A 26,247-nucleotide genomic window follows, 5' to 3' on the forward strand; every position below is an offset into this window, starting at 1 on the left:
GTAGTGCAGCAATAATGAATATGCACCATGTGGGAATTAGGAAAGTATGGTTTTGATTGGTTTGGTTTATTATATAGTAACCTGCTCTCCCTACATGATTAGATCAAATAGATCATATTGTTTACTGTGAACATATACAGAGAGAGGGAGAATACATTATTTTTTCTTCGCATAGTAATTTCAGGGCCTCAGTAAGGTGTTTTCTTTCTTTCCCTCCCCCTTCCCTTTCTTTCTTTGATTTTCTTTGGAGTCCCTCTGACACCATGTATCTGGGAATGAAGAACTTCTCAGAGCTGATTGGAAATGGCATTGCTGCGCTGAAACTTAACTGGAGGAAATACATCTCCCGAAGAAGAAAATATAATGCACTTTAAGGATCTGACTTCTGGTGAAAAATTCAAGCCTAGAGAAAACTTGTCTGCTTTATTAAGAAGAATGGGTTGGACAATCTTCTTCAATTCCAAAAGATATCTGTATGCCATGCTGAGCTTAATCTCTGCAGCATGCTCTCTGCTTCTCTTCTCCTCCTGATGCACTGCATGGTAAGGCCTTTTCCTTCCTTACCAATAACATTCTTGGTATGCTGAGAGTTAAAAACAAAAGGGGAAAAAAAACAATCAAAAGAATGTTTTATAACCTGGTTGTTTTCAGGACCAGGGATCCTGATCACTACTGCAGTTCTCACTGATATTTTCTTTCTTACATCCAAGTGTGTGTGTGTGTGTGTGTTGTCAATTGTGCATTGAGATGGGTTTCAAGAAATGTGTTTGTTTGTAAAAATTTGCAGATTAAAGTTGCCGTTTAAGAGTCTTTCTTGACATTTTTCCAGGGGTGTAGGGGTGTTTGTGTAGGGTGAAATAGGCCATATCTTTCCAGTACTTGAGCTGTTTGACCATACAGTACTGACAGCTAGAAGACAAAAACAGAAGGTTAAAAGAAAAAAAAACCCAACAACCATATGACCAGTTTCTAACAAGTATTAGTTAAGTAAGTAAAAGCTATAGCAGGGTTTTGAAACAAATGCCATTTTTTAAATGCAAGATTGTAGAGATGATAGATTCTCCTCATTTTGTTCCCTGTGGGCAAAGAAATGTAAAGTGCACAATTGTGCATACACAGATGCTGGGATTAACATATGGGGTGTGAGGAAATGCTGTGCTTTTACACATTTCAGAAGGTTAGAAATAAGTTGTTTGACTCATCCTATAAAATTACTGTTGAAAAATTAATTAATAGAAAAGCTCTATGTGCAAATTGTTTCATAGGAAATTATTTTTGTCATGTGTTAATGAGATTGTCCAAGGTGATTGCAAATGGGAACATTGCTTCTTACGAGGCTGTTATGAGACTTTGTTCATCTACAATTGTAAAGTGCTTTGAGATCCTTAGGTGGAAGGTGTTAGAGGACTGCATGGTGGTGCTAGTAATCAGGTATTTGACCTGCTAATAATGCTACAGTCAGGAAATCTCCAAACAGAGCAGAAATCACAATCCCTGGGAAGGGAAGTACAGTTCAGTTCTTCACAAAACACAATTCCCTTGGATCTTCGTTCTGAAAATCAGGACAAGATTAAGAGGTGAAAGTACTCAGGGGCATGTTATTTCCCTGAAGGATGTTGTGTGAGTAGGGAACATGCTCAGTCCTTCTCCACACTGGTTGGCCACTGAGGTTTGGGAAAGACGGAGGTTTGGGAAAGACGGAGTGGCCACATCTTGAGAAGTGAACTGTAAAAAGGATCTCATGCTGCTCTCATTTAAATCAATGGCAAAAAAACAAGTAGGATCGGACCATTAGTGGATGTGCTTGGCAGATTTCATGTGATTCAACTATATAAACTGCAATGGAGGGTGATGGTTTCCTAGCAACAGCTCTAAAAGTCAGAAAGGCTCCAAAGAGCCAGGCCAGGTCAGATTGGACCCTAGGCCAAGTGATGCCAGGATAGTTATGAACAAGGCTGAAGACTTAAAAATCTGACAGATTTGCCAAGTCTCACCAGTACAGAGGAAGTTCTCCCTTCTTCATTTGGGATCAAATTTTAAGGCAGATCTTAACACACCTCACTCTTTTATGATGAAGAATTTTACAAGGTGTGTTTCAGAGAGACCGTGCAACTATCACTCATTCAAATATTCACAACTGGAGGTAGCCCAGATCATCAGAGCACATTCCTGAAGTCTGACAGTACTCAAGAGAACTTACACTGATTGCAGAATCAAGGCTTGGGCCCCAAATATACACATACAATTAAGTGGATAGGGGTCATAACTAAGAAATCATTTAAAACATGATTGTTTAAAACATAATCATTTTACATGCTTACAGGAATATGTACTGCTAGTATAATTATTATAAAACAAACAATTATTACTTGGTTCTAACTAGGACAGAGTGGGACATTTCCAGAATACAAAGAGTACAATAAAAAGTTGGTATTCAGTTATGCTGTAAAAATTTGGGGGCAAAATCAAATGTTAGACTATATGCGGAAATCAACCTTTAAAATGTATTATATACCAAATGTCAACACTTTAGCAGGACTATTTTTTTTATTCCGAAAATAACGATAATACATATAATTAACAAGGCTAGGTTTGATCATAAAGTAGGACACGCACTACTTTGACTCAGAAGCTTTTGTACATAATACCAAAATCTTCGTTGTTATTTTTTCTGAAGTTCTGATATCAGTTTGTGTTTGTTACTGAGATTTAGAACACACTGTCTACCGTGCCATTTCATCCATTTACTGTAAGGTAATTGCACAGGGGCTGTATTTAGCTTACCATCTCACTATGTATTCTAAAGTTGATGAAATCTAGAATCTTAAACAATATGGGTCTGATTCTGCAAAGACAACTTCAGTTAACTATGCATGTAACTGATTCCATGGGCTACTCATTGGACCTAAGCTTGCAGAACTGGACCCTGCATTAATGAGATGATCCCATATGTTAGAATTAGGGTGACCAGATGTCCTGATTTTATAGGGACAGTCCCAATTTTTGGGTCTTTTTCTTATATAGGCTCCTATTATCCCCTACCCCCGTCCCGATTTTTCACACTTGCTGTCTGGTCACCCTAGTTGGAACTATTTTGTGTACTTAACTGTGTCTGTTATATTCAAGAAGTCTATTCTTAATAATACAACAAATATATGACTTCTATGTATGGAATGCCTTTCCCAGACCAGGTCACCCCCGCAGTCCTCAATCAAGTCCCTCCACAAAGCTGACAAAAAATAATGAGGCTATGACTTACTTTTGTATGACCAGGAAAAAAGATGCATGCAAAGTTATCCCAACCTCTGGATTAGAAAACTGTAATTTTCATCCCACCATAAATTATGATATTTTGACATGTGTTTGTCCCAAATCAGAACAAAGAGTTCTTTGCAGGTAAGGACTATCTTTAGTTTTTTGCACTGTACACCACCGAGTACCTCATCTGCATTAAAGAAATATTAATGATACTGAGTAGCAGTCAATATCTATTTTAGGTCTGTGGGAGACAGACATTATTGTTACCATTAATTATTTTTATTATAGTAGTGCCTAGAGTCTCCAATTAAGTGTAGGATCCCATCATGCTAGGAGCTCTACAAACACACAGTAAGAAACAGTCCCTACAGCAAAGAATTTACAGTCTTAAATAGACAAGACAAACAAAGGGTGAGAGAAAAGAAGTATCACCACAAGACCATCCCTTCTTTCATTAATTTTCCTCTCAACGATTTGCATTCAGACTTTTAGATTAATAATTGCAGTGTTATTTTTAGGTAGCAGATATGAAAGGGATTTGCTGATATATACTTTTAGTGTTGGAATAAATATCTCCCAGTTATTTTAGATCTCTCCTAAAGCATTCCTTTTAAATATAAACACTAGTTCTGTAATTGATTTACTATATATGGGAGTTAGTTCCTAGATTCAGTGGAGAATTTGCAAATAGAAAAATCCTATGTGGGCTTTACAAGCATGGGGGGGGGGGGCGCGGCAGGGACTATGGGGGTTGAGAGAGAGGAGAAACATCCAGTTGTGAAATTAAAAGACTGCCCATTTATTATCAGGAATTTGTACAGGACATTATTAATACAGTATTTGTGCACAAAATGGTGGCACAGATAATATGGCAAATAAGAGATAAAAACATAATAACCCCAGTGATACTCCTCTATCCAAGGTAATCTTTCAGATTTTTTTTCCTTTATCAAAAGGAAAAAAATAAATGGTGAGACTAAAAACAACTTGATGGCAAAAATACATCAGAGACTGAAGAAGAACCACTTTGTTGTCTTAATACCATGCAATAAAAATATTTTATGTGGTGGGAAAAGTTCTCTGTAAATATGTCAGAGCTTTGGAAATAATTCCACAGCCATATATCCCTGAAAGCATAAAGGCATGTGCCTACCGGAGTGAATGGGGATACAGCTCCATGTGTGACTCAGCTACAGAAGATGGAGAATGTTATTCTTATCCACATTAACCAGACATGAATGAATTAGGAGAGGGCAAGTTAATTAAAACTAACTTTCTAGCTGGAAATCACACGCATTGAATGTATGTGAGTATTTTGTTCCTGAGAAGTGTTAAGTAGAGGTATGGAAACATGCACCGACAGGACAATCACACTCTTTTGCCATTCCGAATTAGTTTACTGTGGAAGAGAATATAAAGGAATGTCTGAATCCAGAATGCTCCTTTTAAGAGTCTGATTATATAGCAGAGCAGAGATATATGATCCAAAATATTATTCTCTGTGTTTAATGCATGGAGCTCAGGGCTGAAAATAAGGATACTGGTATTCTGGTCTCACCTTGAATAGTGCCATGCCATGTCACCTTGGGCCAGTCACTTAATATTGCCTCAGTTTCCCCATCTGTAAAATGGAGATAATATTACTTACCATAATTATCCTAACAGGAGTTATGAAAGACCTATCCAGTTAAATTTTGTCAAATATTCAGAAGTCCTTGGATATAAGGTTCTGTAAAAGTACTAAGTATTAACATTCAGCCCAGTTGATGGAAATAGGACCAAACTTGAGCAGCTGAGGTACAAGGTGGATGTTAAGTGGGTTAAGAAAAAGAAATCTGAAGAACAACCAGACAATCGAGACAAATAATAAGATCTTATTTAAGAAGATCAGAAGTTAGGAGGCCTGTAGAAAAGTTGGTGGAGCACTAGGTTTTAAAGATAATAAAAGGTTGCAGAGAAGTTAAATAATTAATCTTTACCACAGAGCAGGATGGAGAAATACCTGTCCCAGGATTACTCCTTAAAGACAAAGCACATAGATAAGTCTGATATGAGAGAGGGCCACACCAGCATGACCCTTGTAAATGTAAATCATGCCTCTATAACTCGATGCATGCCTAAGTCAGTAAAGAAAATGATGTATTGTGCATTCTTAATACTTCTGACACTTTTAATCACATTCAATAGTACCTTATTTCACAAGTCATCCCATAAAAATCAGTGGGACTGTTTGTGGAGTAAAGTGCTACTAACCCAGAGTAAAAGTATCAGAAACTGTCCCTGATGAAAAATTGTATCAGGACCAAGTTTGATGCTTGAAAACAAAACCACATTTAAGTTTGTGGAATGCAAATGTCAAGACAGTGTATCTTAAAGTCTGATTCATGTATGTTTTTCATGTGTACCTAAATTAAAAAATACTTAATGGATTTTGTTCAAATTTTCAGAGTAGCCGTGGGATGCAAAGCCAAACATAGTTAAATTCCCTGCAGGAGCAGATTTTGAGAGCATTTCTTAAAACATACAAAAAATAATGGCTTTTAATGGAATACCCAGCTTGAACTTTATTATATTGTTGCTTCCTGGATGCTAAAAATAAACACATCCTGTTCCCTATCCTGTTATATTGAAGATCAGAACAGTAGCCAAAAGGTCATCCATTCCACTGCTGTCCTTTCTATTTTGTTTCCATGCACCGATGTTTCCAAGGCTAGGACATGCCATATTAAAGGGTGGGCATTGCGTCAAAGTGCAATATGGCTTGGTACAGATGGATGCATTCTTTAAACACTGAAACATTTGACAGTGTACACTGTAACTGCTCCTTTGGACTATTGTGTATCATTACACAAAGTAAAACTATTTTTTCCCCCTACTGTTTATTTTTTCCCCCTACTGTTCCTCACACGTTCTTGTCAACTGCTGGAAATGGCCCACCTTGATTATCACTACAAAAGGTTTTTTTCTCTCCTGCTGGTAATAGCTCACCTTAACTGATCACTCTTGTTATAGTGTGTATGGTAACACCCATTGTTTCATGTTCTCTGTGTATATAAAATCTTCCTACTATATTTTCCACTGCATAAATCCGATGAAGTGAGCTGTAGCCCATGAAAGCTTATGCTCAAATATATTTGTTAGTCTCTAAGGTGCCACAACTACTCCTGTTCTTTTTGCGGATACAGACTAACACGGCTGCTACTCTGAAACCTGTCATTATAAAGTATTGTTACTTCAATACATAATATGAAATTGTTAACCACATCTTTGACATGTTATAACTACAGGATATCTTGTCATTGGAAACACCCCGTAAGATGAATAGTGTTAGTGACTTAGTGCAGTTGAGCTTATGGAAGTAGACTTGGGCAGTCCCATCTGATCCTACTTATGAGGTACCAAAAATCCTGCATCTGGCCATGCATTGTATTATTAGCTGGTTTCCTTTCCCAAAGGGAATTTTCCCTCCTGTGATTAATTCTGTAATGCATTTTTTGATTCAGTGGACTAATTAAAGTCCTCATTGACTTCAGTGGTGGTGCACCTGTGCACAGAGAACAGCATTTAGGCCAGTATATTTCATGTAAGATGATGGCTATTCATTTTAACGATGAAAATATAGAAGTGGAGCAGTGAAACGAGCAGAGATGTTTTGAACACCTGTATTTGATTGATTCAGTCAGAGTGAGATTCATCCGGGTACAGTGAAACTATGCAAAGCCCCTGTCACTTAAGCCCTATTGTGGGATTGTGCCAGAGGGGGAAGGGGGTTACGTGTGTGGTAGGCAGACCATCCTGCATGTGAAGGCTTCCACACCCTGTGTGTCATGTTGGTGGTTTCCACACTACTCTGATTGGCACAGTTAGGATAGACTGGGGAGAGCCCATAGGATCTGCACTTTTGTAGTCCCAGTGTCCCAGATTCACTGAATAGAGATCTTGGCAGTTCTGCAACTGCAATTCTACCACATAGTTTTCTTTCCCATGGCCTGGAGTTAGCAGGATGAATTCCATTCTCTCCTCTGCTTATGTTACTTTTATAGGAGCTGAGGTGCTAAGCATTTCTGAAAGTCAGTCAACCTGTGGAACTCCTTGCTTGAGGAGGTTGTGAAGGCTAGGACTATAACAGGGTTTAAAAGAGAACTGGATACATTCATGGAGGTTAAGTCCATTAATGGCTATTAGCCAGGATGGGTAAGGAATGGTGTCCCTAGCCTCTGTTTGTCAGAGGGTGGAGATGGATGGCAGGAGAGAGATCACTTGATCATTACCTGTTAGGTTCACTCCCTCTGGGTCACCTGGCATTGGCCACTGTCGATAGACGGGATACTGGGCTGGATGGACCTTTGGTCTGACCCAGTATGGCCATTCTTATGTTCTTATGTTATGTTCTTATGTCAGGCTACCAACCTCTATGTGAGTCAGTTTCCTCATCTGTAAAATGGGGCTAATAAATCTTATTGACATGTCCCAAACTGAGGCTTAGTCGGTTAATGCTTGTAAAAAATGCTAAGTATCATGATAAAGGGTCAGGCCCTGCATCACTTGATGGCTCTTTCTCCAGTAGGGGACAAGACGTTGCATGTTGTTTACTGACATAGCTTTGTTGGCTTCAGTGGAGTTATGCCATCTTACACCAGCTGAGGATCTGGCCCTAACTCCTTAGTTTATCTATAGCAGATGCAGTGCAAATAAGCAACGATGCTATTTCTTTCACATAGTATATAATAAAAACTGTATGTAGATTTATGTTAGAGTTAGTCTGTGCTATAAGAGGAAGGCTGCTATTTTCTTCTAGAGAAGAATGTTGTCAAAACAGCTTGTCCCTACGAATAACTATTTTTGTCTATACAAAAAGGTTTGCCTCAAAAGTTAATCACTCTATACAACTGGATACTCACTGCAATGCTTCAGGTTTAAAGTAACATATCAAGCCATGATGTTCCCAGTGTGAAGGAACTTTCTAAGTAGGTTTTAATCATAATGCCTTTGATTTTCACTAGTTAGCATGTGTCTCTAGCTGACGCGTGCTATTGAGCTTCATGTGGAGAACAAAGTAGGTTGAGGGAAGGAATTCAATCTCCCACCTTCTCTCTGTCTGTGGGCAGGAAGCCTGTGGACTAGGATACCAGCTATTCCCTCTTCAGGCTCTATATGCAGGGATTTAAAACTGCCATGTTGGACTTCAGTGGGAGTTTCACTGAGTGACTGGCCCAAGTATAACCCTTGACTCAGTGGTAGATCTGTGATTAAAAACTCAGGTTGCTTCTCGTCTTGTGCTCAGCACACTGAACCACAATTATTATTATTAGTTATTTCTATAACACTAGCACCAACTGAGATTGGAGCCCCACCATGGTAGGCACTGTACAAACACACAGTAAGAAAATCCCCTGCCCTGAAGAGCTTACTGTCTAAATAAATGCCACCTCCATAAAAAATACTAGATCCAACTAAGCAAATTAATAATCAGGTTTTTAAAAAGGCGGGCAACAAGACAAGCAACAGCAGGATTCACTGGCTGTGTTTATTAACATTTAATAAATATCATGTCCAGTCATTATCCTTAGCATGAATTACACATTGATATATATATATATTTTTTTTTGGTGAAAATGTTTGTCTCATTCATCCTCTGTGATGCTTCTCTTGGCATGTGTTTCCTGCTTTTTTGTGACGATGTTCACTGTTGTCTCTGCAAGAATAGGTGTCGTGGTTCTATAATCTGTAATCAGGAATGTAGGTGGAGGGATGGAGCTGGGGAAAGGCTCTAAGCAGAAGCTGTATGCTGAATCAGAGAGGGAGAGATTGTAACTTTCGAGATATTACTGTTTTCTTTATACTTATGAAGTTATTTAGTTTTAGAAGAAAGGGACTCTTTCTATGACTCTTACTATTGTCACACGACACTCTCCTCTGTGCTATCATACAAAGTGATTCAATGTTAGGGCCTTTTCCACAGGACTAACAAATTTAAGCTGAAAATTTTGGTGGATATATTGTTTAAATTTAAAAATAAGTCATTTCTTGGTTTTGGTGTAATCTCTGATCTCAGTGACTTCTGCTTGTAGGGCCTGAGCCAATTCCCATTGGAGTCAATGGGAACTTTGCCTCTAGTTTCAACAACAACTGGATCAGGCTTCTGGTAGGTTTTATATACAAGCAAACAGCACTAGGCTGGTGGGGCTGCATAAAAATAGCTAAAAAGAATATCTGTGGAATGTGGCTTTACAACTTATGTCTTTGCCTGAAACTCCCTCCCTGTTCCTGAATTTTTCGGAGATTTATGTGTTATACACTGAGGACCTTAGTAAAGATTCAGGTGTCAGACGTACTTCAGTGTATCAAGGACCTGATTAGGCATTTCTTGTGTATAGATAAGAATTCCCACTGATAGTGAGTAATCAAGGAATGCTAGGCCAGTCCATAAGTGTATATGGTGATAGTCCATATGCTTCTCTTTTCTTTCCCCACTCACAAGGCCTGCTCCCAGTCACACATCTCCTTTAGGACCATTCCACAATTGTGGGGTGGGTGGGGGGAATTGATAAAGAGGCATTTCTCATTCTCCGCCATAAAATGACCATATTTCTACATCTGTGTCAATTATAAACAACTGCAGATTGGGTCAGCCAACATATTTTGTAAGTTTCACTTGCATTATTTACTATATTGTTCAATGCTAAAAAAACCAGCTGTAAATCTTCCTTAGCTGGAGGATGATGCAGCCAGTGGGATTCTAATTTGGTGGTTTTGACAGTTAAAAGAAACAGAAAAGCAAAAATTAACAATTACAAGTCAGGACAGAAAACAGAATGAAGGTAGCACAGAGATATAGTTGGAGAGGGTGAGAGGGGCATGGCTTTTGACAGATGGCAAGATGCTTTTTACAAAGAGGTGTTTGTAGAGCACTTATTCTGCAAATCTCTAATTTTCTTGGTACTAATTGCCACCTAATAGGAGTGAGGGAGAAGGAGCATGTATTGTACCTGGCTATGGTGAAAATCAGGTACTGGAATAAAATGTCTGACACTTGTGCACAGGATCTCTCCAGCAGTGCATACTCTGTGGAGAGGAGTATTTGTAATTGGGGGAATTCATTTAAAAAGAAATAATAATGAATAATTAATATAATACCTAGCTCGTATATAGCACTTTTCATCAGTAGATCTCAGTGCTTTCTCAGAACCATAATATTTTGCACTTCCATGCTGACATAGATCAAAGAGTCTCAATCAGTTTCACAAACATTAATGAGCCTCAACACCTGACAGAGAAGTCCATGATAGAGATGGCACTAGATGCCATCTCTGGTGACTCCTAACCTTGTGCGTTAGCCACAAGACCATCCATGTGCACACTAAAGGTAAACACATATGCTTTTCAGCAATATTTTCTTGAGCCCCAGGGATTGTAAGGCTAGTTAAGCCATTTCCAGAAAGCGGATGACTTCATCAGCGGGAGGGATGTCACCTAACTTCAATGGAAGAAATTTAAGAAGGATCATGCAGGGGTCCTCACCAGCAGCACATCACTGGAAATAAATTTCTGACACTTGTAGTCTAGGTTGTTTGAAGCAAATTTTGCCAGTGTGCCTTACTCAAAGGGGTGGTTCTTGGTTCATTCCTGTGTGGGTTTGAATTGTACTGAAGATCTCTGAGAATTGAACATCCCAAAGCCTTTTCTTGGATTTTGTGGAGTATTTTTGGTATGAGGTCCTGGTTAAGGGATGTGTAAGTGCCTACAGGATCAGCCAAGGAAAGTTGCTTTTGGAAGTGCAAGCAAGTCACTGTAGGTTCAGGCAGAAACTCGCCATCCCAGGCTTCTCTTCCTTTTGTTCCCATAGCCCAATGAGCCATGAGAGCAGACGTTGTCCCCAACCCCAAGCTGAGCAGCACTGTGGGCAAATGCCTCTACCTAGTTCGGAGCTGCTCTTGGAAAAAAAGGTAAGTACATAAAAGAAGAACTGAGCAAAGAATTGAGTAAGCAATTAGGGGGATGGGAAGAAAAAGAAGCCTTGAGCTTTGGAAGATACGCTTTTTGGTGTCCTCATTAGCAGGCATCTCTTTCATAGAGCCATAGTCAAGCATATCAGGGGCACAACCTTACCTTTCTGTAAATCAGAGCTGTTTTTCTACCAGTGTGGCTGAAGATTGGGAGAAAGGAATGATCTGAATCCATCCTGGGAGCCCGTGCCAGGGCTGCTTTTTGCACAGACCTTTCTAGCGTTATTGGAACTCCAGGAGCCCCTCCACAGAATAGACTGTCCCCTTCCGGACAGTGCTGCTAGCTACCTCCATAGCTCCCAGAACGATTTCACACATGCACATGAAACGTAGGCAATGGTAATTACAGTGCAGGGGGATGTTATGTTTCCCTAGACAGGTTTCCAAATGACAAAATGAATATAAATACTGGATCCATGGAAAGAAAACGTCCATTGTTAAAATCAATCGACAGGCTTGTATCAGGAAAAAGTGCTTTCTGTCTCAACCCAGTGTCATTCCTGCTGTGATTTTAAATTGGAGTTTGCTGAGTGAAGCACTCAGATTTTATTTAAAAAGTAAAGTCAGGTGTGTTAAGCCCCTCTAGCTTAGGTTTTTAAAATACAAGAAGTGAATATAGTTGTTATACAAATAAAGACTTTTAACCCCTTAGCTCCTGCAGTCTGTGGTTTCTGGCACAGAGAAGTTATGTCTCTTGATGTCAGGGGTTAAAAATAACTCACTGTGTAAATTCCCCATGCAACTTGGCTTTAGGGTTGCCAATTTTGGTTGGATGTATTCCTGGAGGTATTCCATGCCTAAAATGCCCTGGATGTGCATGCATTTTCTGAGGTGAGGCCAGACATTAAAACAAAGTACTTTTAAGTGAAAGGGTCCTGGGCCTGATAGGGGCACCTCTCAGTCATACCTGAAGAAAGATGATATTACCTATGGCTTGGAGACAACGCCTGTGCACTTGACTAGCCAGAGGCCCACTGCTGAGTACCTATGTCTGTAAAGTGGAAAGACATTGCAACACCTGCTACATTTTCACTACTTTGTTTCTCCTGTGTGCAGTGCATGAAAATGATGCTTTCCGATGCTGGTTCCTAATCTACTGCTAAGCACCAGAGTGGTCCATATAGAGCCTGATCCAAAGCAAAGTCAGCGGAAGTCTTTCTGTTGATGTCATTAGACTTTGGATCAGGCCCACAAAGAATGGAAGATGCCAAAGAGGCAATTAACAGTGTAAATGGCTCAGATGAACTAAAAATGCTTAGTTATTCATGACCAGTTAGCTCCACCTATGTCTAGGCTATATTCTACGGCTGGCATTTTTGCAGCAAATAGACTTTGCATCCGATAAGGCAGGTAGTTTCTGCAGGTAGCCTTCAGCAGGTAGTTTCAGGTAGCCCACAGTTTCTAATCCACTTCAATATGTTTTATTCAATTATTTGTGTACCAAAATAATATACACTTCAGCTAGCAAAAAAAACCCTGCACATTATACTTGTAGTTGTTCTCCTCCTTCAAGTCTCAGGAGCCATAGATCAACTGCGAGTGTTTAGTGACCTTCTGCCCGAGAGTGTACAGCCCCTGGGTGGGTCTAACTTGTGTGGCTGGCACTTATGTAGCAGATAATCCAAGATGACACTGACCTTGGCAGTCTTATGGGAGAAATATTTTCAGTAGGATGAACTGTTCTTGAATAATTTCTTCAGTGTGCTATGTTAGACACACAACCATGGTTTTCATCCACATCGGTGTATGTTATGAGTTTTCCATCTACGCTGCTGTTGTTGTACAGATTTCACTGAGGCCAGCAAATATATAAATCATGTTCTCCACCTATGTTCCTGCATTGCCATTGGACACTGGATTAAAGTACGGATGCAGCAGATTGACTTGTTAAAAACATGTGTGCCAGATCCTCAGCTGGTGTAAGCTGGTGAAGCTCCATTGTTTTTAATAGAGCTACGTCAGTTTACAGCAACTGAAGATCTAGTCCAGTGGATAGGACACTGAACTGGAAGCCAGAAAAACTGGGTTGCATTCCTGGCTACTGACAAGCTGCGTGATCTTGGGTAAGTCACTTTCCTGCCATAGGTCTCAGTTTCTGCATGCACTTGTGGCGATAACGATAATTACCTACTTTGTAAAATACTGTAAGATCTATGACTGAAAAAAGCAAAGTATAATTACCCCACTTTCTTACATTAATCAGTACAACTGTCTCTTTAGCTTACATTGTGCCATAGCTCCAGGCACCATAGTATCTATCATCCCTGCAGTATTTTTCCTTCTCCCTTCTCAGGTTCTAGGGCTCTCTGCATATTAAGGAGGCACCAGTTGTAGTTATATGGTTAAGGATGAGCTCAAACTTAAAGCAGGGATTCAACCTCTTTTATGCAGGAAGAATCAGCAAATCCTCTCCAAAATAATAACACTTCATCTGAGGATGAATGATTTTTCTGAGAATTTGCAAGAAGTTTCATCTTCAATTGCAAACCCTTTTTGTCCCAAATGATGTTAATAATGGACTAAAGCAGACATTTCAAACTTCCATATAATTAAAACTCATAAAATCTTGTGAATAGGCAATATATGAAGAATTATTCTATGATTACAGGTAATTTCCCCCCATTCTTCTTCATAGCTCAGTTTCTCCTTCAGCAGAAATTGCAGAATAATGTTATACAACAGAGAATTCCATGAGGAACTGCCCTCTTTTGAAATGGCTACCATCTCCTATTATTCTCCATTGGACTGACTGAGGCCACAAGCTGCCTTTTGCCCAGATAGCCTTTGAGCCCATTCACTGGCTGCTCACACTGTTTCTGTTCACCTCCTTAGAGCATAGGGATTTCCCATCTTCCTTGAGAGCAGATTTACTTTATTCCTATTACAAGTAATGGGAGATGATGGCCATTTTGATGGAGTGCATCTTGAATCAAGGCAGCCTGCAGCAGTCTCACCATTAAAAATGCTCTCACCATTAAAAATGTATGCCTTATTTTCATTCTGAATTACTCTAGCTTCAACTTCCAGCCATTGGATGGTATACATTTCTCTGCTAGATTGAAGAGCCAATTATTAAATATTTGTTCCTCATATAGGTACTTATAGACTGTAATCACATCACCCCTTAACCTTCTCTTTGTTAAGCTAAATAGATTGAGCTCCTTGAGTCTATCACTATTAGGCAGGTTTTCTAATCTTTTAATCATTCTCGGGCTCTTCTCTGAACCCTCTCCAATTTATCAACATCCTTTTTGAATGTGGACACTGGAACTGGACACAGTATTCCAGTGGGTGTCACATCAGTGCCAAATATGGAAGCAAAATATCCTCTCTACTACTCAAGATTCCCCTGTTTATGCATCCAAGGATGGCATTAGCCCTTTTGGTGACAACATCGCACTGTGGGAGCTCATGTTCAGTTGTTTATCCACCATGCCCCCCAAATCTTTTTCAGAGTCACTGTTCCCCAGGATTATGTCCCCCATCCTATAAGTATGGCCTACATTCTTTGTTCCTAGGTGTATAAATTTACTGTTAGCTGCATTACATTTTCAGTTTTGAAAAATAAGTGCTAAGAGTTGTTGCAAATAATTAAAAAAATATATTTTGCAAATGTTCCTATCTACAAACTATTCACCACACCAATTTTCCATGATCCTGTGCTCTTCCTACACACTAGGGACTTCTGGTAGCTATTAACATCCAATAAACTCTAACCAAAGATGGGGGTAGAGAAGTATCTGTGCCTCTCTGAATTTTTATGTCACCCAAATAATTTGACTATTTTAAGTCCTAATTGATAAGTGCTTTTAAAATTTTATAGGTAAGAAAAGGGCAATCTATTATATGTTATTGAAAGATCTGTGTAATAGATCAGGGATCAAATTTGGGGCTCTTGGTTACACTGATGTAAATCCAGAGTAATTTTGCTAGAAGCTATGGCATTACTTCAGATTTATCCAAGTGTAACTGACAGCAGAATTTGGCTCAATGTCCATAAATGAAAATGTAACTTAACTTTCATTTTTCTGTCTAAATCCTTAAAAGAGTGCCTTTAGTGCAAGGTAGCAAGAAAATACTTTTAGTTTTATGGGTAAATTCTTGCTTTTATTCCCATTTTATATGAGCATTGTTTTAAATTACTGACACTACATTAGAGTATGTCAGGATGCATCAGATAAACTGATACAACCTACTATGTCCTTGAGGCAATATGATATATATGTTGCATTACATTAAACATCAAAATATGTTCTTTATATAGTACACTAGCCACTGCAGACAGAAAAATGGTACAGGTCATTATGTATACTGTATAATATTGGAAGCCATCTGCAAATAATCTAGTAAATCTCTAGACAAACTGTATATTTGCAAAGGGACGGATAGTGGACCATAGACAAATATGAAAGGGCTTTGCTCTGCCGGTTAAATCTACAAAGGAGACTTAGACTCAACATTGCAATGCATAACATTTAGGTGCCTGCCACCTAGAGGAATCCATAGACCTGAATTAGGTGCCTAAGCTCCCTATACAATGTATACTTCTCCCCTGTTACTGGCTACTTCTTCCAGACTCTTTGCCTAGTTAGTACCAGTACGCCCCCAAGACCTTGTCAGCTATGTCTCCCTTCACTGCCATTCCCTCCTGGTTCCTAGTCCCAGTCTCTCAGTTCCTCATCCAGTCTCAGTGTTTCCCCATCCCCAACCAACTGGCTCCCAATCCCGGTTCATTTTCTTAATCAGCTATTCTTTTCTATATAGCTAAGGACGTATACCTTATGCTCATGGCTGTAGTATCTGAGTGCCTTCCAGGAGTGCATTAAAATGACGTAACTATATGTCTGTCAGGTATTGCTTGTTCACTCTCCCTCTCCCAGGTGGAGAAGCTTGTGCAGCAGCGTGTTTTGTTTTGGTGTCCTCCCAGCGCCCAGTCCTCCCTGGTCCTGCTTTTGTCTCCTTTTCATACAAATCACATAGCTTCCTCCCCGACACTGCCTGGGTGCCAGCTGGGGGACTAACTGAAAGCACAGGAGAAATGCTATCATTTTCAATGTCTGACCCATAGCAGCTGGGATCAGCAATTGGAGGGTAAGTCTGGCTTCACCCCACAGCCTTGGGATGGAGCATAGAATCATAGAAATATAGGAATGGAGGGGGCCCTCCATAGGTCATTTAGTCCAGTTCCCTGCACTGTGGCAGGACTAAATATTATCTCTGACGGGCATTTGTCTAACCTGTTCTTAAAAACCTCCAATGATGCAGATTTCACAACCTCCCTAGCTATCTTGTTCCAGCATGCTCAGTCACTCTGTGGTGACGGCGTGTGCGTAGTCAGGAGCTGTGAGGAGGTAAAGCATGCTCAGTTGCTTTCTGAGGATGCCACATGTACAGTGTAGTCAGCACTAGAAGCTGTGAGGGGCCTGAGCGTGCTCAGTCAGGAGATGGAATCTTTGGAGATTTTAGCTGCTAAAATCAAAGTCTCCACTGAGCATGTGCAAACTGTAATTTTTTTCAACTTGGCCAAATGTGGGCAAATTTTGACAGGGACAGAAAAAGGCAATCTCCCCAGCCAAATTTCAGGGGAGTTTGTCCCTGCTCCAAAGCATGAGGGCATTAGATTTTTTCAAAGAGGTCTCAAGAATTTTTTAACCTGGGCAGAATATATGTTCCCCTAGCCTCATTCTTAGAAATAGCTGAATTGTTTTGGCTGATTTTTTTTAAAAAAAAAATCAGCCTGAGGCAGACACCTTGCATGAAAAAGTTCAGCCCAAACTGTTAAAATCTGGCAAAGTTTTAAGCAACTGAAAACAGGGTCTAATAATGGGAACTGTTGGTCAACCTGAATAACATGAGGTGTTACCAGCCATGGCTGTAGTTAGTTTTCAGAGCAAAGATACTGGTGGAACTGAAAGCTGAGTCTTCAGGCTAAATAGGTGATTGCTATGTACCTAAGATAGAAGTTGCATTATAAAGTGTTGTGTTATGTTGCTAGATATTTTGATGACAATTCTTCCTATTTGTACAAAGCAGATTATAGTATGCTTGTTAAAGGAAGACTCACTTCATAATTCCATTGCAAAGTGCTTCTTCATTTAAAAATAGTTTGTCACGCTAAGGGCCAAATTGTTTCCTGGTGTAACTTGAAGTCAGGGGAGTTATACCAGTCAAGAACTGGATTCCAAATTTATATTATTTCTTAGCTCTTTCTATAGAAACAAAAATGTTCTTCTATGAATATTTTTTAAAATGTCTTTCTATGGCAGGTTAGTATGAAATACAATTTATAGTGACATTAGGACAATTCTTCAGACTGCCTATGACAAAGGTTATGTGACTCTTTGCTGGTAATTGAAGGGCTGTCTCTCATTGAGTCACGGCGATTCCATTTTTTTTTTATAAGTCCTCGTGGTCTGTTATTTGTAAAAGATAACTCCAGAAGGACCTTAGAGAATGAGTTTGATGAGCTGAGATCCGAGGACCTGGAAGCAGTTGCTTTAGCATATCCCCCTTTCCTAATCAAATTCCTTCAAGTATTTTGGTTAACACTATATCGCACTGGAGTATAACAATACAAATGTTGAAGGTTTTTTATTTTTGTGTTTTTCCAAATGGTTTTAATTTAATAACAGGAATGGATGCCAATGAGGAATATTATTCAAAGATAAATAAATTGTGGTTCCTGTTTATTGATTTATAAGATAACATCTAATATTACAAGGAGGGTACACATCTATATCTTCCAGCATCCAGTTGTTGTTGCTGCAGAGATTCTTTGTTTTTATTTCTCAGGAAGGATGAGTTTGTGATTGAGACACTGGACTATGAATCTCAGAAGATGTGAATTCCATTCCATTCTAGCACTGCATAAAAGATCCAGAGCTGCCCAAAGGAGGCTAATATCTCGGCACAGAAACATTGTGAGGTGTCCCACAATTTCACTGGCATTTGGACTGAGCCCTGAAATTCAAATCCAAACATTCCTAAATGCATGGGATTTTGGTTCAAGCCCATCATAAACTGACACTGTGTTTCCCCTCTTTTCTTTCTCTTTGTCTTAATGATGCCTCACGTTTATACGATGCTCTTCATCCCAAAGCATCCGTAGGATCTTTATGAACAAAGGCAGGAGTCTCTGCACCCACCGCTGAAATGCTTCTGGGGAGGAACATGACTACTGTTTAAGAGCACACAATGCACAACTCAGCAGTTTAGGCCAGAAAGTGAAGAATATCCTGTCCATGGGAATGGCATAGGGATTCTATGCAGGTAGAATGTGGGAACTTTGCCATAGCAACTTGTTCAAAAACTGCCAGTGGATCTTTAGCAAAACACAGGAGCTAAGGATGCTGTCTGACATCTCATTCCAAAAACAGCACCTCCGGCAGCACAGTATCTCTTAATGCTACTGGGAATGACTGGCTGGCGCTGAGCACGGCACTCAACTTTCCCTCCCAACTTCATCCTTAAAGGGACAATGTGATTAAAAGAACTTTAGAAAAATCACTTCCATCTGACTTTTCAAACTCCTGATGTTCAAGTGGGTTACACTCTCTAGAATCCTCTCTTCCCCTGCTTTGTAATTTGAGCACGGCTAGAGCTTCCCTCCTTTGTGAGATAAGGAAGGTGTCACACTTCAACAGCTTATGAACTCTTTGCATGATTTCAGTGTCCTCTTCAGTTTACTAATCAAAACCAGTTTTGCTGTGTATTTCTCATCCCTGGAGGGTGAAACTGTCTTCAGAAAATGAAAGCTCTCATATCTGTTAATGTGTCATCACAGCTAATAGCCTGGGGACTGTAAGCAAGTTTAAATATCAGAACAATTTTGCTGGTGATTGTCTGTGATTATGGATTAAGCATGCAGAATTTATAGCATCTGATCTTCAAGCTAGATTGAACATAATGGGCCAGATCCTCAGAGGGTGTTAACTGATGTAGCTCCATAGAAGTCAGTGGAGCTCTGCTAATTTATACCACCTGAGGATCTGGCCCAGGGGGCTTTTCAAAATGTTGTTCAGATAATACATGATAGCATGGGGATGATCCAGCAGAATGCAAAGCATCTCCCACAAGTCACCGATCACGCTTAGCTCTGCCGGAGCCCATCGGAGTTCAGGGCACTCAGAATAAGCCTTTAATCCAATTGAGGACCTTATAAATAATGACTTGTACTCATGAGTCATTTCACTTCCAAAACTTTTTCAAGAGCAAATCAAAGTGCCAGCATGTACAAAGTCCATCAAACATATTAGTGCAGGCAGTTCTTTAGGGATGTGTGCCAGATCTTAGATGTGGCAAACCTACTGCAGTAAGTTGGGTTGCGTGTACTTGCTGCTGCTCTTGTTCAGAATCTTAATGACTCTGTGTCATAGAATCACTACTGTTAACAGAGCAGTTTTACTTCAGTTGTGACTGGTCTGTGCTATCGGAGGAGGAGGATCTAAGTGTCCCCCCTTCCACCCCTCATTGCCACGGTGAAGTTCCCAGTGGCCAGGAAGTCCTATAGATGTGCTAGCGGCCATGTTACAATACGATTGGATTTGGACTCTGCCTATGGTAACCTATCCATTTTAGGTACTCTGAGGGCTCCCATTACTGTAGTATCTGAGCATTCACCATATTTATCTTCACAACATCCTCGTGGGGAAGTGCTGCTATTCTAGTCTATGGATGGGAAACTGAGACCCAGAGAGGCAAAGTGACTTGCTTAAGAACAAACAGGACAGCTGTGGCAGGGCAGAGAACTGAGCTATGGGCTCCTGTGTGCCAGACTAAGGCCCTAACCACTGGCTCGTCCTTCCTCCCCTGCTCACAGTAGAGTAAAGAGAATATTACACTTTCCCAGAGATTACATTAAAATGATAATGGATCTCACAAAATGAAGCAAGGAGCAGATTAATTCTGAGTGAGGTAATACTTGGATGACCGGGCTGTTATGTAATAATCAAGTTGTTATTGTACATGCAATGGAATACTATGTCAACAGATGAATTCTTGGCTAGGGAAACAGTATTGTTATTTGAGTAAAGGTTTCTTCTTTGGTTGCCGCCCATCAGTTCAGCAGCAATGATGGAGCCAAATGAAGACTTTCCAACGTTTTCTGTCTTGTACTAGCTTCACGGCTTTGTTAATCTTTAAACCTTTTTGACCTCTTTAATTTTTCCCCATGTCTAGCCAATACATCCTCATTTCTAGTTCCTTGCGCTCTGGTATGTATTCCCATTTGTGGTATCCTTTCCGGGTCCATTCTTAACACACATTCAAACCACCGCAGCCATCTTTCTTGGATCATCTGTAACCGCATTATTTCTTGCCTTAGCCATTTTCTTATCACTTCATTTTTTCTTTTTGTCATCTTGAAACTCAGCATTCCCCGCAACCCGTTGATTTCTGCAGTCAATATCTATCATTTTTTGGCATTCCTTATATTCCAACTTGCTGACCCATACAGCAGTATCAGCATGAGAGTTGTCTCATATATGCTGATATTTGTTTTTACCTAAATTTCTTTAGTCTTCCAGCTTCTGCAGAGTTTTCCTAATACAGTAGTGGCTAATGCGTAGCTGCACAAAGGAGGCTAATCTTCACAATTGTCACCCTTCAATACCAGTCCTTCAAGGTACACACATTTTTCCACTTGTTCTAATTCTTTGTCTCCGAGTTTTACCTCTTCCTCTTGCCTTCCAATTGCCATCATTTTTGTCTTCTCCGTGCTGATCTTCAGTCTGAATTTTCTGCTTTCCTGGTCTACCTGGTCAGTTATTCTCTAAATCCTCTTTGGTCAATGCTGTGAGGTCAATGAGAGCGAAGACTTATCAGCTTTAAAAAAATGTTTGAAGGGAATGAAGTGGTGTAAGGCTCTCAAAAATACAATACAGCATGGTATAAAAGAGATCACAGCACCAAAGGAACTATAGAAGCTGCCAAGAGTTGGATAGAAGAAAGAGGAGCACAGCAAGCCAGAGGGAGAGACTTGTCTGGAATGAGGCAAATTATACTAAAACGGTGGGCAGATAGTTTTGCAGTAGCAAAATATACCTCTGCCTGCTAGAGGGGTGAAGATTAAGGGGCTGATCCTGCCACATATTGAATGATCTCAACTGCCATTGACAACATGGGGAGATGAGAATGCTCAGCCTCTCGCACGATCAGTCCCTACATTTGTAAAAGTAATTTTGATTCTGCTCTCATTGACGTCAATGTTCAAACTTCCATGGACTGCAATAGTGCTAGACTGGGCCAAGTCAGGTACTAATAAGGTCATATTTAGGACCCAATCCTGTTAGGTGCTCAGACTCTCTGTTTCTTTCAAGAGTAGTGAGAGCTAGCAATGCTCAGCACTCCCCATACTAAGCCCAGCGTGTAGTTCAGAGTCCCCGGGTTTGAGCCTGCAGAGTGCATGAAGGTTGTGCGAGAGCAGTGCTGAGCCACAGGGTGCTTGTTACTCATGAGTCAATCAGACTAAGGAAGATGAGGGCAGCAGATAATGCAGGCGTTTTGCTATTGGCTGTTAGAGATACGGTAGCACTGAAACTTCCATTGCTTTCGCTTTCTTCTAAGTGCCGCTCATAAGCTCTCTCCAGTGAGCAACAGCTCCTGGCTGGCAGCAAGAGTAACTGACAGACCTGTGCACTGGATTACATGTAAATACCTATGCCCTGACCACATCCTTTCTCTGCGCACACATTTCCCCCCCAGTGCCCAGCTCCTGTTGCTGAATGTGGTATATTTATTTCTCCATGTTGTGCTGAACTACTCCACTCAGGTGAGGCCTGAGTGAAAGTGCTGAATACCACTGGGACAACCTCATTGACATCGAAGGGATTTGAAGGCGCTCAACACCACATAGCACACGATTAGCTCATTGCAGAAATCAGGGCCGTATTGAGCAAACATGGCACTCTAGATCTCTTAAAAAAAAAAAAAGAGGAGTACTTGTGGCACCTTAGAGACGAACAAATTTATTTGAGCATAAGCTTTCGTGAGCTACAGCTCACTTCATCAGATGCATACTGTGGAAAATACAGTGGGGAGATTTGTTTTTTTTCTCTCCTGCTGGTAATAGCTCACCTTACCTGATCACTCTGGTTACAGTGTGTATGGTAACACCCATTGTTTCATGTTCTCTGTGTATATAAATCTCCCCGCTGTATTTTCCCCTACATGCATCCGATGAAGTGAGCTGTAGCTCACAAAAGCTTATGCTCAAATAAATTTGTTAGTCTCTAAGGTGCCACAAGTCCTCCTTTTCTTTTTACAGATACAGACTAACACGGCTGCTACTCTGAAACTCTAGATCTCTGTCATTTTGCCAGCAGTGCTTTGCAGCCTGCAGGATCAAGACCACTACCCTCTATGAATGTTTTTGTTTCAAAGTTAGTGCATTTAGTGCTGCTAAAAATGAGGGGTGGACAGCACTGGCTAGCCCTAGACAGAATGGGCGTGAACCTGCAAGGTATTGATTGCACTCAATGGGAACGGAGAGTGCTCAACACCATGGGGGAGGTGCTCAGTATCTCATAGAATTGAACCCACTATAGGTAGCTACTGTATAAGGCTTTGGCACACAACTTGACATCCCCCAATATTGATTTGCAACTTCCCTTTGTTCCAGGCCTGGGATTTTTATTTGATTTGGTTTGGAGCTTTTTTCTTGAGCAGAGACTCAAATCCTGCAATGGATTTTATGTTTGGGACCAATTTCATCACTTTATTATAGGGAAAGCATCATGGCTACCAAAGTGTTTGAGCAGATGGGCAACCCAACTGATTCATGGGTTTGGAGATGTGATGATATATTTACGTGATGGCCTGGTGTGTAGGTTTGTGATGTGGTGTCAGACTGACACGTGTTTGGGATGATACAACGATGGGAGGATATGAATTCTTTCTGAGGTGAACTTATCTTAAAAGCTTTTTGTAAAGATTCTACTGAGAACTTTCAGGGCCAAGTCCTGGTTAAGCCAGCACAGTGTGGATAGCAGCAGTTACTCACAAAAGGTACTAAGTGGGATCTCTGCTGCCCTAGGGCAGGTTACCAGAAGCAGAGGTGGGTCACAGCACTGTGGAACATTGTCTATCGCTGCTCTGTTCAGGTGCACGGTGCTACTGTCTTGTGCTTGCTGCAGATGCCCACCAGATTTTGATCCAGTCGTTCTCATCTTCCACCAAACCATGTGGGGATGCTAAGCCCCATTGTGTTATCATGTGTGTCTGCTAATGCTAGTTCGTGTGCAGAGCCAAGTAATTGTGTGTGGAATTGGCACTGCTTACCCCCTTTCACATGGCCCTGCCAGCATTGAACCTAAAATATCGTTCTAGGCATTCATTAAGAATGCACTCTGTAGTTACAGTATGGAAAATACACAGAAATCACAAAGCGTAGAGACTCATCCTCTCTAGCCAATCTCTCTCTCTCTCTCTCTCACGGCAGCCCAGCTTCCTCAGTTCCTTAAAGGCCCCCTCGATACCATATCTTTTCTACCTTTTTCTCCCACCCGGGCTCAGATCTTCCTGTCATTCAAGGCTGCACTCAGCTTGCAAGGTGTGACCTTTATGCTTCCCCTCCTGTGCTGCATGGAGGGAAGAGCTGTGTGAAAACCACAACAGGTGGTTAACTGGGTGTTCGTCCTTCGCCCCTCTTCTGTATACACTCCAGCATTATCTCAGTGTGATTCACCAGCCTCACTGAGATCAGGGTAAGGGTACGTCTACACGGCAATCAAACACCTGCGACTGGCCCGTGTCAGCTGGCTCAGGCTACGAAGCTGTTTAATTGCAGTGTAGATGTCTGGGCTCAGGCTGGAGCACCTGAAGATCCCAGAGCCCTACACTCCAATTAAACAGCCCCATAGGCCAACCCACGTGAGCCCAAGCCAGCTGACATGGGCCAGCCATAGGTGTTTAATTGCAGTGTAGATGTGTACCCTAAGTGGGTGGCTGTGGGGAGGAGACAGGGAACAGTTGATCTACAGTGCATGTTCTCCCTTCTGTTCTGTGTAAAGCCCACCCATAAAATATGCTGATTGGGCATTTTCACCACATTTTGTGACACCCCCCCCCCCAGGGGAGGAATTGCAGAGTGCAGCCTTGGAGCTCAGGTAGCATGTAACCTGAACCCAGATCTTGGTGGGTCATTTTGTGTTGGGAAACAAAATGGCCCTTTCCAGGTTTGTGGGACTTCGGAGCTTACACAACAGACCCAGAGCCATCAGCTGGAAAGCTGGAACTGGCACAAACTGAAGACTCCCCTCTGTAGGAGCCTCACAGGATCTGAGGCTGCTCCTTAGAAAATGTCTGAATCCTTCACACTGGAGGGTCTGATACTTTTCGGCTGACTGCGCTGCAAGTAACTTTTTATCTTATATTAAGAATAAGGAAAAAAGTGAAGATGGGGGGTTATTTTGTCTCTGCTTTTGTTCTGAATTATTTATTGCAGTCACTGTTGTCTTCCTTGTAGTCAGGAAACAAAATGTTTTTGTGGTGTTGTGTTTCCTTTTAAAAGAAACAAGGTCTGCTCAGTTTTACTTCTCTTACCCATTTGCTGCATAGTCCTATAGTCTAAACCAACTTTCCCCACCACTTCATGGGCTGTACCTTGCTGTTCTTATGCAGACAAAGCTCCCACGGACTTCAGTGGGAGTTTGTCTGAGTCAGAAGACACACTTTATATGAAAGGTACATTTATAAACAGTTTATAAAGTTAATACACATTATAATCATGTTACAGACATGAGTAGTATGTTATGGTCATAAGCACATCAGTAGAAACCGTTATAGGCAGTTATAACTAACCTTCTGAGTGTTTGACTATAGCATTTGATTAAGCATTTATTAAAACATCTGTTAGTCATTTGTGAGCCCCTTTATAAACTATTTTAAAATGTACCCTTATTATAAAATATGATGGGGTAAGGACTGGCTCCAATATTAGAAACAAGTCATTGTAACTAACAATTCACTTTCTAATTCTAGGTTAGCCTGAGGAGAAGGATAAAGAAACTGGCCACCAAGATGGTAATCACTAGTGGGAATGAAGACGATAAAGGCAATCAAGAAAAGGAGAGCAAAGAAGAAACCATCCTGGCAATGCTTGGGATTATTGGAACAATTCTGAACCTCATTGTGATCATTTTTGTGTACATTTACACAACATTGTGAGCCAGAAGGCACACGACGAGAACCGATGAAACGGCCTCTAACGGCGACAACAAACATTGTAGGCTATTGACATGTTGCTTAATCAGAATTGATTCTGTACTATATTACCACATCGTAAATGCTCTGCCTGCAGGCAACGAAAGCTGAAGCACAATTCATTTAACAAGACCTTTTCACGCAGTAACAAGCTAAACTCTTCTGTCCTGCTCCTTTCCCTTTTTATTTGGGTTTGGCTTTGGGGGAATGACTGCAATTATGTAAGTAGCAGCTTTGAAGAACTCAATCTCGGATACAAACACAATAGAAAGAGACTGTACACTATTTAGAATTACTAATGTATACCGTATACTCTTAAAGATAGCTACATAGCACCGATTTGGGGTCCATTAGGTCAATTTTTTTTTCTCCTTGACTTTTCAATTTTATTTACATTGAAACTGACAGGCTTTTTATTTAGAATGAACATATGGTGCAATCATGGGAAAACAATTCTGTTGAGCAAGATCTGCCTAAAAACAACAAAATGTTGGGGGAAATAAGTGACGATTATTTTTTCTTTCTCATTTGCTTGACATTTGTGTCTGTTCATACCAATGTTTATAAATATATATTTTTAATAAATGTGCTATATTTTTAGCATGAACCAAATATTTGGAGACACTCTGGTATTCATGCAGCCTGGTTCTGTTTGATGAAGTGCCCTTTGTTGACTATGGATGGGATGCTCTTCAGCAATTATATACCAATCTTGTTTGCAGCCATTTCATTGTAGTCTGGAACAAACTCACATCATGCTTGACTTGAAGTTGGAATGTCAGCT

General features: G+C 40.6%; 1 protein-coding gene across 4 annotated transcripts in view; it reads left to right on the forward strand.

Annotated features, from left to right (window-relative positions):
• TUNAR (transmembrane neural differentiation associated intracellular calcium regulator) overlaps positions 1-25,990 on the forward strand; it is a 34,941-nt gene extending 8,951 nt beyond the window's left edge. The window contains exons 3-5 of one of the 4 annotated variants that reach the window (XM_074957157.1): positions 251-542; positions 11,105-11,204; positions 25,242-25,990. In XM_074957157.1, the coding sequence (XP_074813258.1) occupies positions 11,109-11,204; positions 25,242-25,427 (282 nt within the window). In that variant the 5' untranslated portion in view covers positions 251-542; positions 11,105-11,108 and the 3' untranslated portion in view covers positions 25,428-25,990. The remainder of the gene's footprint in view (positions 1-250; positions 543-11,104; positions 11,205-25,241) is intronic. The other 3 variants (XM_074957159.1, XM_074957158.1, XM_074957160.1) reach the window with 3 other exon arrangements.
• Positions 25,991-26,247: the final 257 nt, after the last annotated feature.

Source organism: Natator depressus, chromosome 6 (genome assembly GCF_965152275.1).
Source record: "Natator depressus isolate rNatDep1 chromosome 6, rNatDep2.hap1, whole genome shotgun sequence".
NCBI lineage: Eukaryota > Metazoa > Chordata > Testudines > Cheloniidae > Natator > Natator depressus.